This window comes from Heloderma suspectum, chromosome 10, assembly GCF_057233095.1.
Source record: "Heloderma suspectum isolate Gila_16-S chromosome 10, 16-S_ref, whole genome shotgun sequence".
NCBI classification, from domain to species: Eukaryota; Metazoa; Chordata; class Lepidosauria; order Squamata; family Helodermatidae; genus Heloderma; species Heloderma suspectum.
The window spans coordinates 24976557-24989597 of NC_139467.1; the positions used below are offsets into that span (position 1 = coordinate 24976557).

General features: G+C 46.5%; 1 protein-coding gene across 3 annotated transcripts in view; it reads left to right on the top strand.

Annotated features, from left to right (window-relative positions):
• NKAIN1 (sodium/potassium transporting ATPase interacting 1) overlaps positions 1-13041 on the top strand; it is a 99875-nt gene that overhangs the window by 67338 nt on the left and 19496 nt on the right. For all 3 annotated transcript variants that reach the window (XM_084814396.1, XM_084814398.1, XM_084814397.1), the window contains 2 exons: positions 2891-3028; positions 6834-6914. In XM_084814396.1, the coding sequence (XP_084670522.1) occupies positions 2891-3028; positions 6834-6914 (219 nt within the window). The remainder of the gene's footprint in view (positions 1-2890; positions 3029-6833; positions 6915-13041) is intronic.

The window sequence follows — 13041 nt, forward strand, 5'->3', positions numbered from 1 at the left end:
CTACTCAGCACTGGTTAGGCCTCATCTGGAGTACTGTGTCCAGTTCTGGGCACCACACTTTAAGAAGGATGCAGACAAGCTGGAGAGGGTTCAAAGGAGGGCAACAAAGATGATCAGGGGACTGGAAACAAAGCCCTATGAAGAGAGACTGAAAGAACTGGGCATGTTTAGCCTTGAGAAGAGAAGACTGAGGGGAGATATGATAGCACTCTTCAAGTACTTGAAAGGTTGTCACAGAGAAGAAGGCCAGGATCTCTTCTTGATCATCCCAGAGTGCAGGACACGGAATAATGGGCTCAAGTTACAGGAAGCCAGATTCCGGCTGAACATCAGGAAAAACTTCCTGAGTGTCAGAGCAATACGGCAATGGAACCAATTACCTGGGGAGGTGGTGGGCTCTCCCACACTGGAGGCCTTTAAGACGAGGCTGGACAGCCATTTGTCAGGGATGCTCTGACTTGGATTCCTGCATTGAGCAGGGGGTTGGACTCGATGGCCTTGTAGGCCCCTTCCAACCCTACTACTATTCTATTCTATTCTATAGTCCCTTCCAACCATTGGTCCATCTATAGTCCCTTCCAACCCTACTCTTCTATGATTCTATTTAGCCTAGTATTGTTGACGCTGACTGGCAGTGGCACTCCAGGGTTTCAGACCAGATTCTTCACTAGCCCTACCTGGAAAGGAGATTGAACCTGGGAGCTTCTGCATGCAAAGCAGGTACTCTTCCACTGAGCTATGGCCCCCTCCCTTAGCAAAAAAAAAATACACCCCACTGTTAAAGAGTTGAAAAAATTGCTCTCAAGGAGAGGGGGTTCATGATCTCACAGGCCCGCTGCCAATCAGTGCAGTGCGTAGATGGCTTCTGCACCAAACACTCTGAACTAGTTTTCCCTGTGTTCAGTTCTGTGGAGAAGAACATAAGAAGAGAGCAAACCCAAATCCAGTGCTTGAATGATAGGATGGGGCAGGGAAGGCAGGGAGTGGGGCCAGTGTCCGTGGTCACAGTGATCATTGGGCACTTGCCAAGGCCCACAACGTGGTGGTAGTGGGGGCATCATCACTGCCAGAGTTTCCTGGCCCAGTTGCTGCTGCTCCTTCCTGTTGCTTCCTGTTCCCCTGCCCTCTCCAGGCATGCAAGTAGCAGCAAGAGTGAGGAGGTGCAGCAGTGTCGTCCACTTGCATTGAGCTCTCCCTCTGATCTGTTATGTGGATTGGGCCCTGAGGGAGAGGTCGCGTGAACAGGTGGTGGTGACACTGGCAAGGCGGAGGGGGCTCACAAGGACCATCTTGCTCAAGCACCCTGCCCCCAGCCTAAACCCGACACTGGCAGGGAGGCGCTTAATGAAATCCATACCCCCCCCCCCCAATCTTATCTTATGCTTCTGCCATGTTGCATTCTTAGTTGGAATTTTTGTGAACCACCCAGATAGCTTTGGCTATTGGGTGGTATAGAATGAAATAAATACATGAAATCACCCCCTACCCGATGTTAGCCGAAGCAAGGCCTCGTTGGTCACCTTCTAAAATGGGTGTTGCTTTCCTAACACACTGCAGTTTCGGACATTATCTGCCCCAATATATGCAGCTTTGTTTGCGCTCTTCCCTAATATACACATATTTGATTGGAGAACTACATTGCAAAATTCATAGAAATGTCACTTTCGAAGGATAACTGAGTTTAGGTTTGTGCATTGTAGGAGTGGGGAACCTCAGGACTGGGAGCCAACCCTGGCCCTCCTAGGGTCTGAATTCAGCTGTCTGGGCATGCTCCCTTCCCCCAGCCCCAACCTTGACCACCAATCATGTGGTGGTTTCCTGGCTTTTGTCCAGGTTCCCCCCTACCCCCATTCCAAAAGGCTGAAATTCCTCTCCTTTGATACTGGCTGCAAGAGCTTTAAGCTACAGTATGCTGGTATTTTTAATATTTTAGCTCCACCCCTTTTGCCTTTGGCCCGCCCACTACTGGAATGCAGTCCCCAAGAGCTTCTCTGAAACAGATTTTGGTCCTTAGGCAGAAAGAGGTTGAACATCCATGTTGTAAAATCAGTAGCACAGAGGGTCTTTTCAAGAGGTAAGGGGAGACATGATAGAGGTCTACAGAATTATGCATGGTGTGGAGAATGTGGATAGGGAGACATTTTTCGCCCTCTCTCAAAATACTAGAACCCAGGGTCGTCCTATGAAGCCGCTTGGTGGGAGATTCAGGATAGAGAAAAGGAAGGACTTCTTCACACAGCGCATAGTTAAACTATGGAACTCGCTACCACTGAATGTAGTGATGGCCACCAATTTGGATGGCTTTAAAAGGGGGTTGGACAAATTCGAGGAGGAAAAGGCTATCAATGGCTACTAGTCCTGAGGGCTATGTGCTCCCTCCAGTAACTGAGGCAGTATGCCTATGTACACCAGTTGCTGGGGAACATGGGTGGGAGGGTGCTGTTGTGCTCATGCCCTGCCTGTGGGTTCCCGGTTGACAGCTGGTTGGCCACTGTGTGAACAGAATGCTGGACTAGATGAACCCTTGGTCTGATCCAGCAGGGCTCTTCTTTTGACACTAGCTCCCTCTGCCTGTCTGTAATTTGAGTGTTGCTCTCATCCTGTGGTCCCTAACACTTTTATATCTTTCCTCTGGTCACACACTCCTGCTTCTCTCTTCTTCAGCTTCCAGTTCTTCCTAATGAGTCCTCTTGCACCATGATATATTCATCCGACACCAACCAATGAATCATGCCAACATCTTGGTCTGTTGTAACCAATTGTCTGTGGGATTTCTCATTAATTATGTGATTTACATACATACATACATACATATATATATGCATGCATGCTGTGGAATGAGTAATTCTCTGTTCTATCTCCCATCCCCCCTTTCTTTGTTCTCTTACAGGTAGCAGCCTTAGAGAGGCAGATATTTGACTTCCTGGGTTATCAGTGGGTGCCTATCCTGGCAAATTTTTTACACATTATGGCTGTCATCCTGGGCATCTTTGGCACCATTCAGTACAGATCCAAATACCTCATACTGGTAGGTACCAGGTAGGCCAAAGTAGCCCCGTCTTGTAGTTGTCCTGCTTTCTTTTCCAAAACAGGGTTAGGAGAATGTTATACCATGTGAATGTGGGGAGAATAATGCCTTAAAAAAGGCCTGATGGCTGGTAGTGAGCTTTGGCTATTGGGCGGTATAGAAATGAAATGAATAAATAAATAGTGACTGGCAAAGGGCTCCTGAAGGCCAGTTGGGAAAACAACTATGGATGTATCTCAGGGCGCAACTAACCAGGGCGATGTGACTGGATCTCCCATGGCACATTACCCAGAGCTAAAACCAGCTCCAACAAGGCAGTGTGTGGGGGGGAGTTAACCTTTCCCCCCATGCCATATACCGACCTTCTCCAATTGGGTGCTCTCTAGATGTTTTGGGTTACAATTTCCATCAGCCTCAGCCAGTATGGCCAATGGTTGGGGTGATGAAAATTTTAGTCCAAAACATATGGCGGGCACCAGGCTGGGGAAAACTCACATATCGCAAAAGGTATCCCATAACAGAAATTGCCCTGGCTAGGCATGTGGCCCAGGGAAAGCAGACTGCACCACAGCGTCTGCTGTCTGGTTTGGGTTGCATTAAGCAAAGCAGGAGTTGCAACAGGGCCTTGAAGAGTGCACTGCATGACATGCTGGCTGGAGTATTCTCCCATAAGGAGCTGTTGTCCCAGCAAAGGACTGCAGTCAACTGATGTCTTAAGGAGGCTAGCAGAACCTGGTTTTTTAGAGGTGCCACCCCTGCTGGATGCTAACTGTAGTTCTTTAAAGACAGTGTCTGTTTCTGCTGAAGTACAGGAGAAGGTACCTCAGCAGAAGGTACCTTCTGAGGTACAGGAGAAGGTGCAGAGGAGTCATCCCCAGCATCAGACAATGGGAAAATGACGTCTTCTGGCCAGGAAGGTATAAAAGGGTATGCTGAGGGCTCTCCCTGAAGTAGGGTGACCTGTGACCTGTTTGAATCTGAGTTCTCCTCAGGGTAATGCAGAGCCTCAGAACTAGGGGACAGGACAGAATTCTCCTGAAGCTGATATTTGTTCAGTGGAGTGTAAGCGTGTTTGAATCTGAGTTCCCCTGTTTGAATCTGAGTTCTCCTCAGGGAATACAGAGCCTCAGAACTAGGGGACAGGACAGAATTCTCCAGAAGCTGGTATTTGTTCAGTGGAGTGTAAGCATGTTTTCCCTTGCAGGGCAAATAGCAGCAGGGGTGGGGGAAGTGGCATTGAATTTAGATTTTTGAAAGGGTTAACCCCCCTCCATTTGCTATAATATTCCCAATAATAGCATACCCAGGAGTTAAAGAAGTGGTTTCTACTAGCTCTCTGCCGAAAATTTCTTCCACATTTTTTCGACCATTCTCATTTAATTTGAAAGAAAATGAGTTGCTTTCAAAAGGAAATTCAATGGTGAAGAAATTTTAGAGAAATTCTCATGGGTTGGGTTTGGGTTTCCTGGGCCTACCTTACTTAGGAGGTGGCTGAAGAGTGAGTGGAAGTGTCCTGCTTTTCCATTGTACAGTTATTTCTCTGGCTGCCTGTAGCCTCCTCAGCTTCCTTCACTTCAATTAATGTCCAGTTTAAGGTACCATGAGGTCATTCCTCCCATAGGGCCTTTTCAGATCAGGAGGTGCAGGCAACCTGGGAGGGTAGCAGTGATTAGGTAAGCTCAAAAAAGCCACAAAATGATAAAACACCCTGAGAATGAGGTAGAACAATGGAAGGCTCTTTCATGGGGGAAGAAAACTTTCAGGAAACTGGAGGACAGATTTTGGCTCAGCGCTAACTCTATTTCTTCCCTTCAGCTAGAAACAACCTGCCCCCCCCCCCCGCCACACACGCACACCTGCATTGTGGTGAATGCAAAATGGGGGCCAACACAGTTGATGCTGTTGCAGTACGAAAAAACTAAACTGCCTTATGAAAAAAGAAAGAAGCTGTGCTACAAGCCCTGCCAATGGGGACTCTACCTGTGAGACACAGCTGAGAATTTCTCCTCCCCCTGGAGAAATTCGGTGAAATTGTCTCTCAAATTTCTCTGCCCACAAATAAGGTGGAGAATTTTGAGAGACCATTTGTGCACAGTCCAGTTTCTACATATTCAGGGAGCTCCCTAGATGTGCAGAAGATTATAATTTGTAAACTTAAAAGAAAGTTGTTTTTTAAAACAACAACCTAAAATGGCCTGACAGGGAGGGACCCGTTTGCTTCCAGAATATTGGTGGCAGCTGAGGGACTGAGAAAGAAGCTTTCTTCGACCATTCAAAAAATCACTTACTTGAACATGCGAGTGAGGAGTGGGAGGCCCTGAGTAGCCCCACTCTTGATGCGCGGATATGATGGGGAGGGACTACATGATGTTCATGATGTCCAGGTGGTGGTAGTGGAGCAGGACTGCTTGGCATGACCTGTTCCCCACTCACATTTCCCTGTAAGTGATTGACTGCGTACCTGAATAGGGCTGGTGTGTGTGTGTGTGGGGGGGGGGGGTGAGTGAGGGGGTGGGTGTCTACAGGAACCAGAAGTCAGGCAGACTGTGTCGGTCTATCAGCTCAGTCAGTGCCTGATAGCTGTTGAGGCATGGAAGGTCAGAGTGTTAATTGAAAATAACAAAAACAAAGGAAACTGGAGATGGGAGTGGGGAAGAATTGTCTTGCTCAGAACCTTGACAGCTTATAGTAATTATGCTTGAGAGGTAGGTTTGGAGGGCGGGGGAATGCATCCCGGGAGGTTAAAAAAACCTCCCCCTTCCACTCTAGAGAGGTATTTCAGAAGGAGAGGAAAGGAAAAACAACAACACCTTCCCTCTTTTGCTGTCTCCACAACAGCCTGCCCTCCCTACTATTTCACAATCGGATGTTCAGGTTTGGAGCTGGCAGCCTTCTTTTAACACTCTGTAGCATAGCAGGGAAAAGACTGAAGGGAGAGGGGTAGTGTCCTTTATCCTTTCCCCATTTCTGAAATCCCCCTGCCCCAGTGAAGGTTTATTTATTACTATTTTCCTACAAAATGTATAGATGGTTCCAGATCAAGAGATATCGGAGCAGTGTAAAAATAAAGACGCAAAATACAAAAGGTTACAATAAAAACAAATAGATCAATAAAACAATAAAACATTTCCATCTGTCAGGAAATGCTTCATCTATTAGAACATCTAATAGTGCATCTGTTAGGATATTCTTCAATACTGTGTTGCAGTTCCCACTTCCTGTGCGTATGTGTGTTTATCACTACTTATGTCTGATCAGGAAGGATCTAATACAGGATTAGGCAACCTGGAACCGTCCAGATCTTTTGAACTACAACTGCCATAAGTCCCAGCCAGTATGGCTGATGGTCAAGGATTATGGGGAATAGTCCAAAAGAACTAGAGGGCACCAGGTTGCCTACCTTAGACACTCCTAAATCTGTTAGTGTGCCACAAAACTCTGGGTTTGTTTGCTGCATCAGACTGTCAACAAGAGCAACATCCGTTCTACATTCTTAAGCTTCTCAAATGCGTAAGTATCATTTTGGAAGCTGGAAAGGGGCATTGACTGGAGTGGGTACCTATCCCAGGGTTTTAGGCCACACCCTGCAGATCTCTGTCCTGCCATCAGTCTGTAGACGGTGGGCTTTGTTAGCTGGAGCAGAGAAAGAACATGTCTAGTGAATGGGGAGTCTCTGTTGCTGGCTTTCTATTAAATGCATGATGATGGAGGGATGGAACGTGCTTCCAGCCTCTCCTGCTGTTTGCAGCCTCCTCCAGAGTGCACTTTTAATTGTCGCCCTGCCTCTTTCTCTCTTTCCCTCTAGTATGCAGTGTGGCTCGTGCTGTGGGTTGGATGGAATGCATTCATCATCTGTTTTTACCTGGAAGTTGGACACCTGTCACAGGTAATTTACTTCTGCCATTGCGCCAAGTGCATGCCCTTCTCGAACCGCTGATCCGTCTGACAATCGGAGGCTCCCTCTCCATCATCTTTGTGCTGCGATGGCCCAGTCAAATAGAGACAAGGGTTCAGGAGGTGAACTGTGTGTTATGAAGATGCCACGGCTGTTTCGAAACATCTTTCATTTCTTCCTCCCCGCACCCCCGGTGCTGATGTTGCTGAGCAGAATGGGCCCATCAGGGCTGGTGAAACGATGCCCTGTGGTATAAATCAAGGGGCCGCTGTTTCTTTATATTTGGAGAATGTGTGTGCCTTCCCTTGAAAGGGACACTTCATGTCTCTTTAATGGGACGCGAAGAATGGTGCAATCTCTTGTTTGAAATATGCTGCCCATCTCCTGGAAAGACAGAAATGGATCATCTTGCTGACTTTCCACTATGGCTTTTTAAAACTCTCACCATCTGGGGGAAGGCTGGGATGTTCTGCAAGGTGGTGGGAGGGGAGGGGAGGGAAGAAAAATGTGGCAGCGCATCGGCATTGAACGCTGGAGTCTTCTATGTGGTGCCGGTGAGCTCCAGTGTGCCCATGGACACCTTTCTCGGAATCCGTCAGGCTCCCTTCCCCTCTTATGTCTTAAAGATTTTAAAAACATTATTTTTTGTTTTAACTGGGAGGCTGGCATGCCTCAAAATCAAGAGCTGCCATCCCACATCACCTTTATTTGGGTTCAAAAGAGTGGTTTTGTGTTTTGAAGCTCAGACCCCACTTCTGCCTTGTTTCTTAGATTCTTGGGAAAGTTATTCTTCTTTGAGTCTCACCAGTTTGCCTTCTGGGAAATGGGTGTTTTGTGACTGGTCATACCCGCCATGGCAGCCATTTTGTGAGAGCACACACAAAACTCTCTCAAAATTCCAAATCCCCACTGACCCCAAAAGGTTGGAGATACCTAATTTAGGGTTCAATCCTATGCATGTTTAGACAGAAAAAAAAGGCCTAACACTCCCAGAATCCCCCAGCCAGTATGGCTGACTGGGATATGCTGGGAGTTGTAGGACTTTTTTTGGTCTAAACATGTATAGGATTGAGTCCTTAATTTACGTATTTTAGGACTGTCATCCAATTAAGCGAAAATTACTCGATTAAATGTGTATGAGCAGATAGCTCTTCTGAAGCCCAAAACAGTACTTCCGTAGTTTTCAGATGATGCATGCAGGTGTCACTCATCATCTTGGAGGAGGCTTTCTCCCCCGTGTGTGTGAAAAGGAAGGGGAAACACCTCTTCTAAGATGGTGTGTACCATATGTAGCTTTTTTTTTTCATAAGTACTTGTATTATTAATAATATTTTTTTAAGTGGTCTGCCACCTGACTAACTGGGTCACCTTTTAAGTGATTTTTTAATTAAATTAATTCTAAGGTAGGAAACCTGGTGTGCCCTCCAGATGTTTTAGACTTCAGTTCCCATAATCCTTAACCATTGGCCATGCTGCTGGGGTTTATGGGAGTTGTAGTTCAAAACATCTGGAAGGCACCAGGTTGCCTACCCTAATCAATGCATCTACTCAGTGTTGCAGCCCTAATATTTATCTGTTTATACCCTGCCCCATCCCATTGGCTGAGGATGGCTTACAGCAATTTTGTTAGTATTTATCTGCACACTCCCATCCCCCAAAGGGGCTCACAATCTTAAGTATTAGATTTGGGTGGTGTGCGGAAACAAATGAAAACTAATACATTCCTTGTCGCTGCCACTCCCCTTCTTCTGTTTAAAATACAAACATGGAAATCAATGCAGCTCATTAATTAATTGGCATCCTGATATGCCAAGTAAACACTCTCGATAGATACTCCTATAGCGCCACCTTGCATGAATTAATTCAGCACAATTTCTGTCCCATGTAGCACAAAATAAAGCTCTATAATAAAGTTTGGAGATTATATAGTAGGAAGTGGAATGTGGTTGGCTTCCCATACTCACTGAGTGAGACCATCAGTCCATCTAGCTGGTCCTGATTAAATGCCGTGCCCCAACTTAAGTGCACTGTTAGAAGGTTGTCATTTTGCGGGGGTGGGGAGCTGTGAAATTTGCCCCACTTACCAGTGGTCAGACAGCACTGGTGAGTGAACTCCCCAGTGCTGGTGGGTACCCTTTCCCCACTTTATTTTCACCCACAAGTCAACAGAGAGAGAGGACAGGAAGCATTGCTCTCACTCTGCATAACCTTTAGACGTCATGACTAGGGATGCTGGAGAAAATCAAGATAGACTAAAATGAGCTTGGATTTCTAAGAACCTGACTTGTGGCATCTGCTGCAGACCAGTCTCCCCAGGCCACGTGGAGTCTGTGGACTTTTGGACCTTTTTATTTACTTTCTTGAAATTTACGCAAATTTATTTATAGCAAAAATACGCAATTTCTGCTAACGCTGGAAATATACGTGGGGAAAAGGTGAATGGCACGCAGGGACAATATGCAAAATGTTATGTACTAACATAAATTATGTAAATTTTTGTGAACCCTCTTACAGAATTCTATGCGTATTTTTCTGCATTAAAAAAAAATCAAATCTGTCTGCGAATGGACAATGAAACGAAAGATGCCTAATGATCTGCGAAACACAGATGGATTTTGCACAGTCTGTACATCCCCAGTCATGACATAGCATTTTTTCCTGCTCCTCCAGTGGTGAATTGTGGATAAAAGCAAAGGAAAAATGCACACACAGCACCCAGCAGCACCAGGGAGTGCAACTGACATTAGGATTATGAACTGGTAGTAGCAAAATAAAAAAAGAAAAAGGAGAACAGTGAGGTTCAAGGAAACTTTGTTCCTCTTCGTACCTCCATTTTGAGTCAAAGAAATACCCTTGGCAGCTTGGGACTCAGCCTTGATTACTGTCTGCTCTGTCTAACAATGGCTGTCTGAGGGCAGTATCTCACTGTGTCATTCCATTAGCACAAATGGCATTGCGCTAGCACATGAACTATGTGCTGAACTATGCACAAGGGAAGGATCCAACTGAAGTGGTTTTGCATAATTCTTGTGCAACGTGTTGTGCATTCCCATTGTGCAGCTGGTTACACAACTGCTTGCATCAGTAGTGCAACATGTTGTGCAACGCATTGTGCAATGGCTCACACAACCAGTGGCACAAGCTTATGCAATGGAAAGATTCAGCGGAGCTCCGCTAGCACTGTCTGAGCTTGCAGAATGTCACTGTTGGATACTGCTCTAAGTCTCAGTCAGAGGCATTTTCCAGCCCCATTACCAAAGGTCCTTTAACTGGAGTTGCCAAGGATTGAACCCGGCACCTTAAGCAGGCAAAGCATGTGCTCTGCCGTGGCCCTAGGGGAATGAGTCAATGCCTGGTTCCCCAAGCTCCCACCTTAAGCTTGAAGCTGGGCAGGGAGGCAGCTGTACCTGTAGACGGAAGCACTAAGCAATTAAAAGATCCGGGCTCCAGGCCCATAGACCACAAATTTGCATAAGATTTTCATGTGCTAATTTATATCTGTCTATGCAGATTGAGAAATAATGACCGGGATTTATTTAAACTTCACAGAAGGCAAAGCCAGCCAATTAATTTTTTGTCCAAATCTCTTCAAATAAAATAAATTCTTCAGTTAATTTCCTTCAGTTAATTTGCACCTGCCATAGACCACCCCAAATCAGTGGTTTCTCTTCCATGACAAGTAATTTGCCATCCCTCCCCCTCCCCCATCGCCTTCTTTCTTTTCTCCTCATGGAGGAAAATTGCTCCTACCCCATGCAATTAAGCTTCAAAGAAACGTTTCCACTGGCCTGGCACCGATGAAATTTTTCCCCCCTCAGCTGAATTGCCATGGAAGGAGTGGGGCAGGCCTTGAGGAGTGTTCCAGCATATGGGGAGGGGAGAGTTAACCTTTCCCTCTTCAGCTGCAATCCCTCTTGAACACTGCCTCCCCTCCCACATAGCAATTAAGGTAAGAAAGAAATCTTCCATTGGCATCAAGGGACACTCAGGGCTTTGGGGAATAGCTCTTGGGCCCTGGGGAATAGCTTCAGGGTCCTGGGAAATAGACCTGGGGCCCTGGGAAATACACCCTTGCCTTCCTCTACCTGGTGGCCCCCAGATGTGTTGGGACTGCAATTATTCCCAGCCAGCATGGTCTTTGGCCGTGCTGGCTGGGAAGGGTGGTAGTCTGACACATCTAGGAGGCACAAGATTGAGGAAGGCTGCTGTAGCCTGAGAATGTGCCATTTCTGACAGCTTCTGAGGTATAATGCCAAAAAGGATTTGTGCTGCTGCTGCGTGCTTTGACTTGTGCTTGGGAAGTTGCAGCTGTCTGAGCATTGTGCGTCCAGGAGCATCCTACTCCTAGAAGCCTCTCAGTTGCATGCTCTTTAGAAGGGCTGAGGTCTCTGTTCAGACCTCGGCTTTTAAGCCCACCTCTTGTACAGGGAGATTTCAAACCCTGACCTTGTTCTGTAGCTTCCTCTGAAGTGAAAGCAGCTCTAAGTCCAATCAAATCCCTTCACTGAATCTGTTTTGTGGTTCCACCAGACATATTGATAATGGCCAGTTGCTCCTGGAAGAGAACTTGAAACTGCCCCTGCTGCCTCTGTTACATTTTAGATTGAGCCTCTCACATCTGATATCCAGGTGGGGTGTCGGAGAGAGAGATTCGGGCTCTGGGCTGGCAGCATTGAGGAGCGAGAGATGCCCCAAGCCTTTTTTCTGTCTCTTTGTTTATCCAATTTTTAGCTGATCTCATTCTAAAGGGAGCAAAACTATGTTAAAGCCATACGCTGGTTGGCCAAACCAGACATTACTTTAAATGTGTGTCTCATAGCTCTTTTTTTTTATATTTACCTTACAGTAGGTACAGGGACCCCAAGCTGGATTGGGACCCTAGCGTAGGGAGTAGGGGTGGGTGGTTTAAGATCTGGATCAGGGCCTCTGCACCTACTCTAGAGTAAAAATGAAAAGACTACATAGCTGCTAGACACGCATGTTAAAGGAGTGTCTGTTTTGGCCCTAATAGTGAATGGATTCTCCCAAGTGTGTGCATCCTTATGTAGCCAAAACAGCACCAACCATGCAAAGAGGGGGTTATCAGCAGGTGTGGGGAAACCCCAATGTTTCCAGAACTACAAAAACATATTGGGGGGGATCCAAAGGAAGGGGTTAAAACCCCCGAAGCAGCCCAATGAAGAATATGAACAGTAGCCATGGAATGCTGACTCATGTTTGGGCGGGGGGGGGGAATGGAAAACTGGTGAGGGGGGAATGGAATGGAGTATCCCAGAAGAAGGCATGGCTGGCTGGAACCCTGAACTCCGCACTGCAACATTTTGTTGCAGAGTCCCCACTTGTACATTACTAATCGTATGTTAACAGTTTGCATTCCCTGTGCAAGGAAATGTTTGTAACTCAAGAGGGACTTGCTCACTTTTCTTAATGAGGTTATTGAAAATGCCCAGGCACAATGGAAGACCGCTCATTCATGTTAGGTCATTCTTCTGACATTTTTGACCCAGCTTCTTTTTACGCAGAGATTCGATGCATTCTTGGGAAATAATGCAGTTTATTTCTGGTATAATGAATAGATACTTTCAAACCCTTCATGTGTTCCATGCAGTGGAGGCTGGTGGCTCTGATTTTGGTGGGGCGGTGCGTCCATTCCAGGTGACATTCAGGACCAGCCAGAATTCTAAAGCAGCTGTCCAAGGTGCTGAACCTATTTTAGGGATAGGCTCCTTTAGAGGTCTGGCTGGTTCTGACTAAAACCCAGAATGGATGCACAGCTCCATCAAAATCAGAGCCACCAGCCTCCACTGACTCGGGGTATCTTCTTAGATTATTTCTTCTTTCCATCAGTCTTGCTACCAGCTTCCTTTCCCTGGTTGCTCCAGACAGAGGTTCAGATTCCAGTCTTGTCAATTTCACTGGAGTTTCTGGAGGCTTCTCAGAAATTGCAGCAAAGTCATCCTGAGAACCTCCATTCCTTCAATAAATGCTCCAGGGCAATTGCAACAGATGATGAAATGCATCTTACCCCCAAACACTCCCCAAATGGCCAGTGCCTGGAGGCAGCCATCTACAGAGTATCTGCCTCTTAATAGGTTCTGCTGGCTGGCTCAGAGGCCAA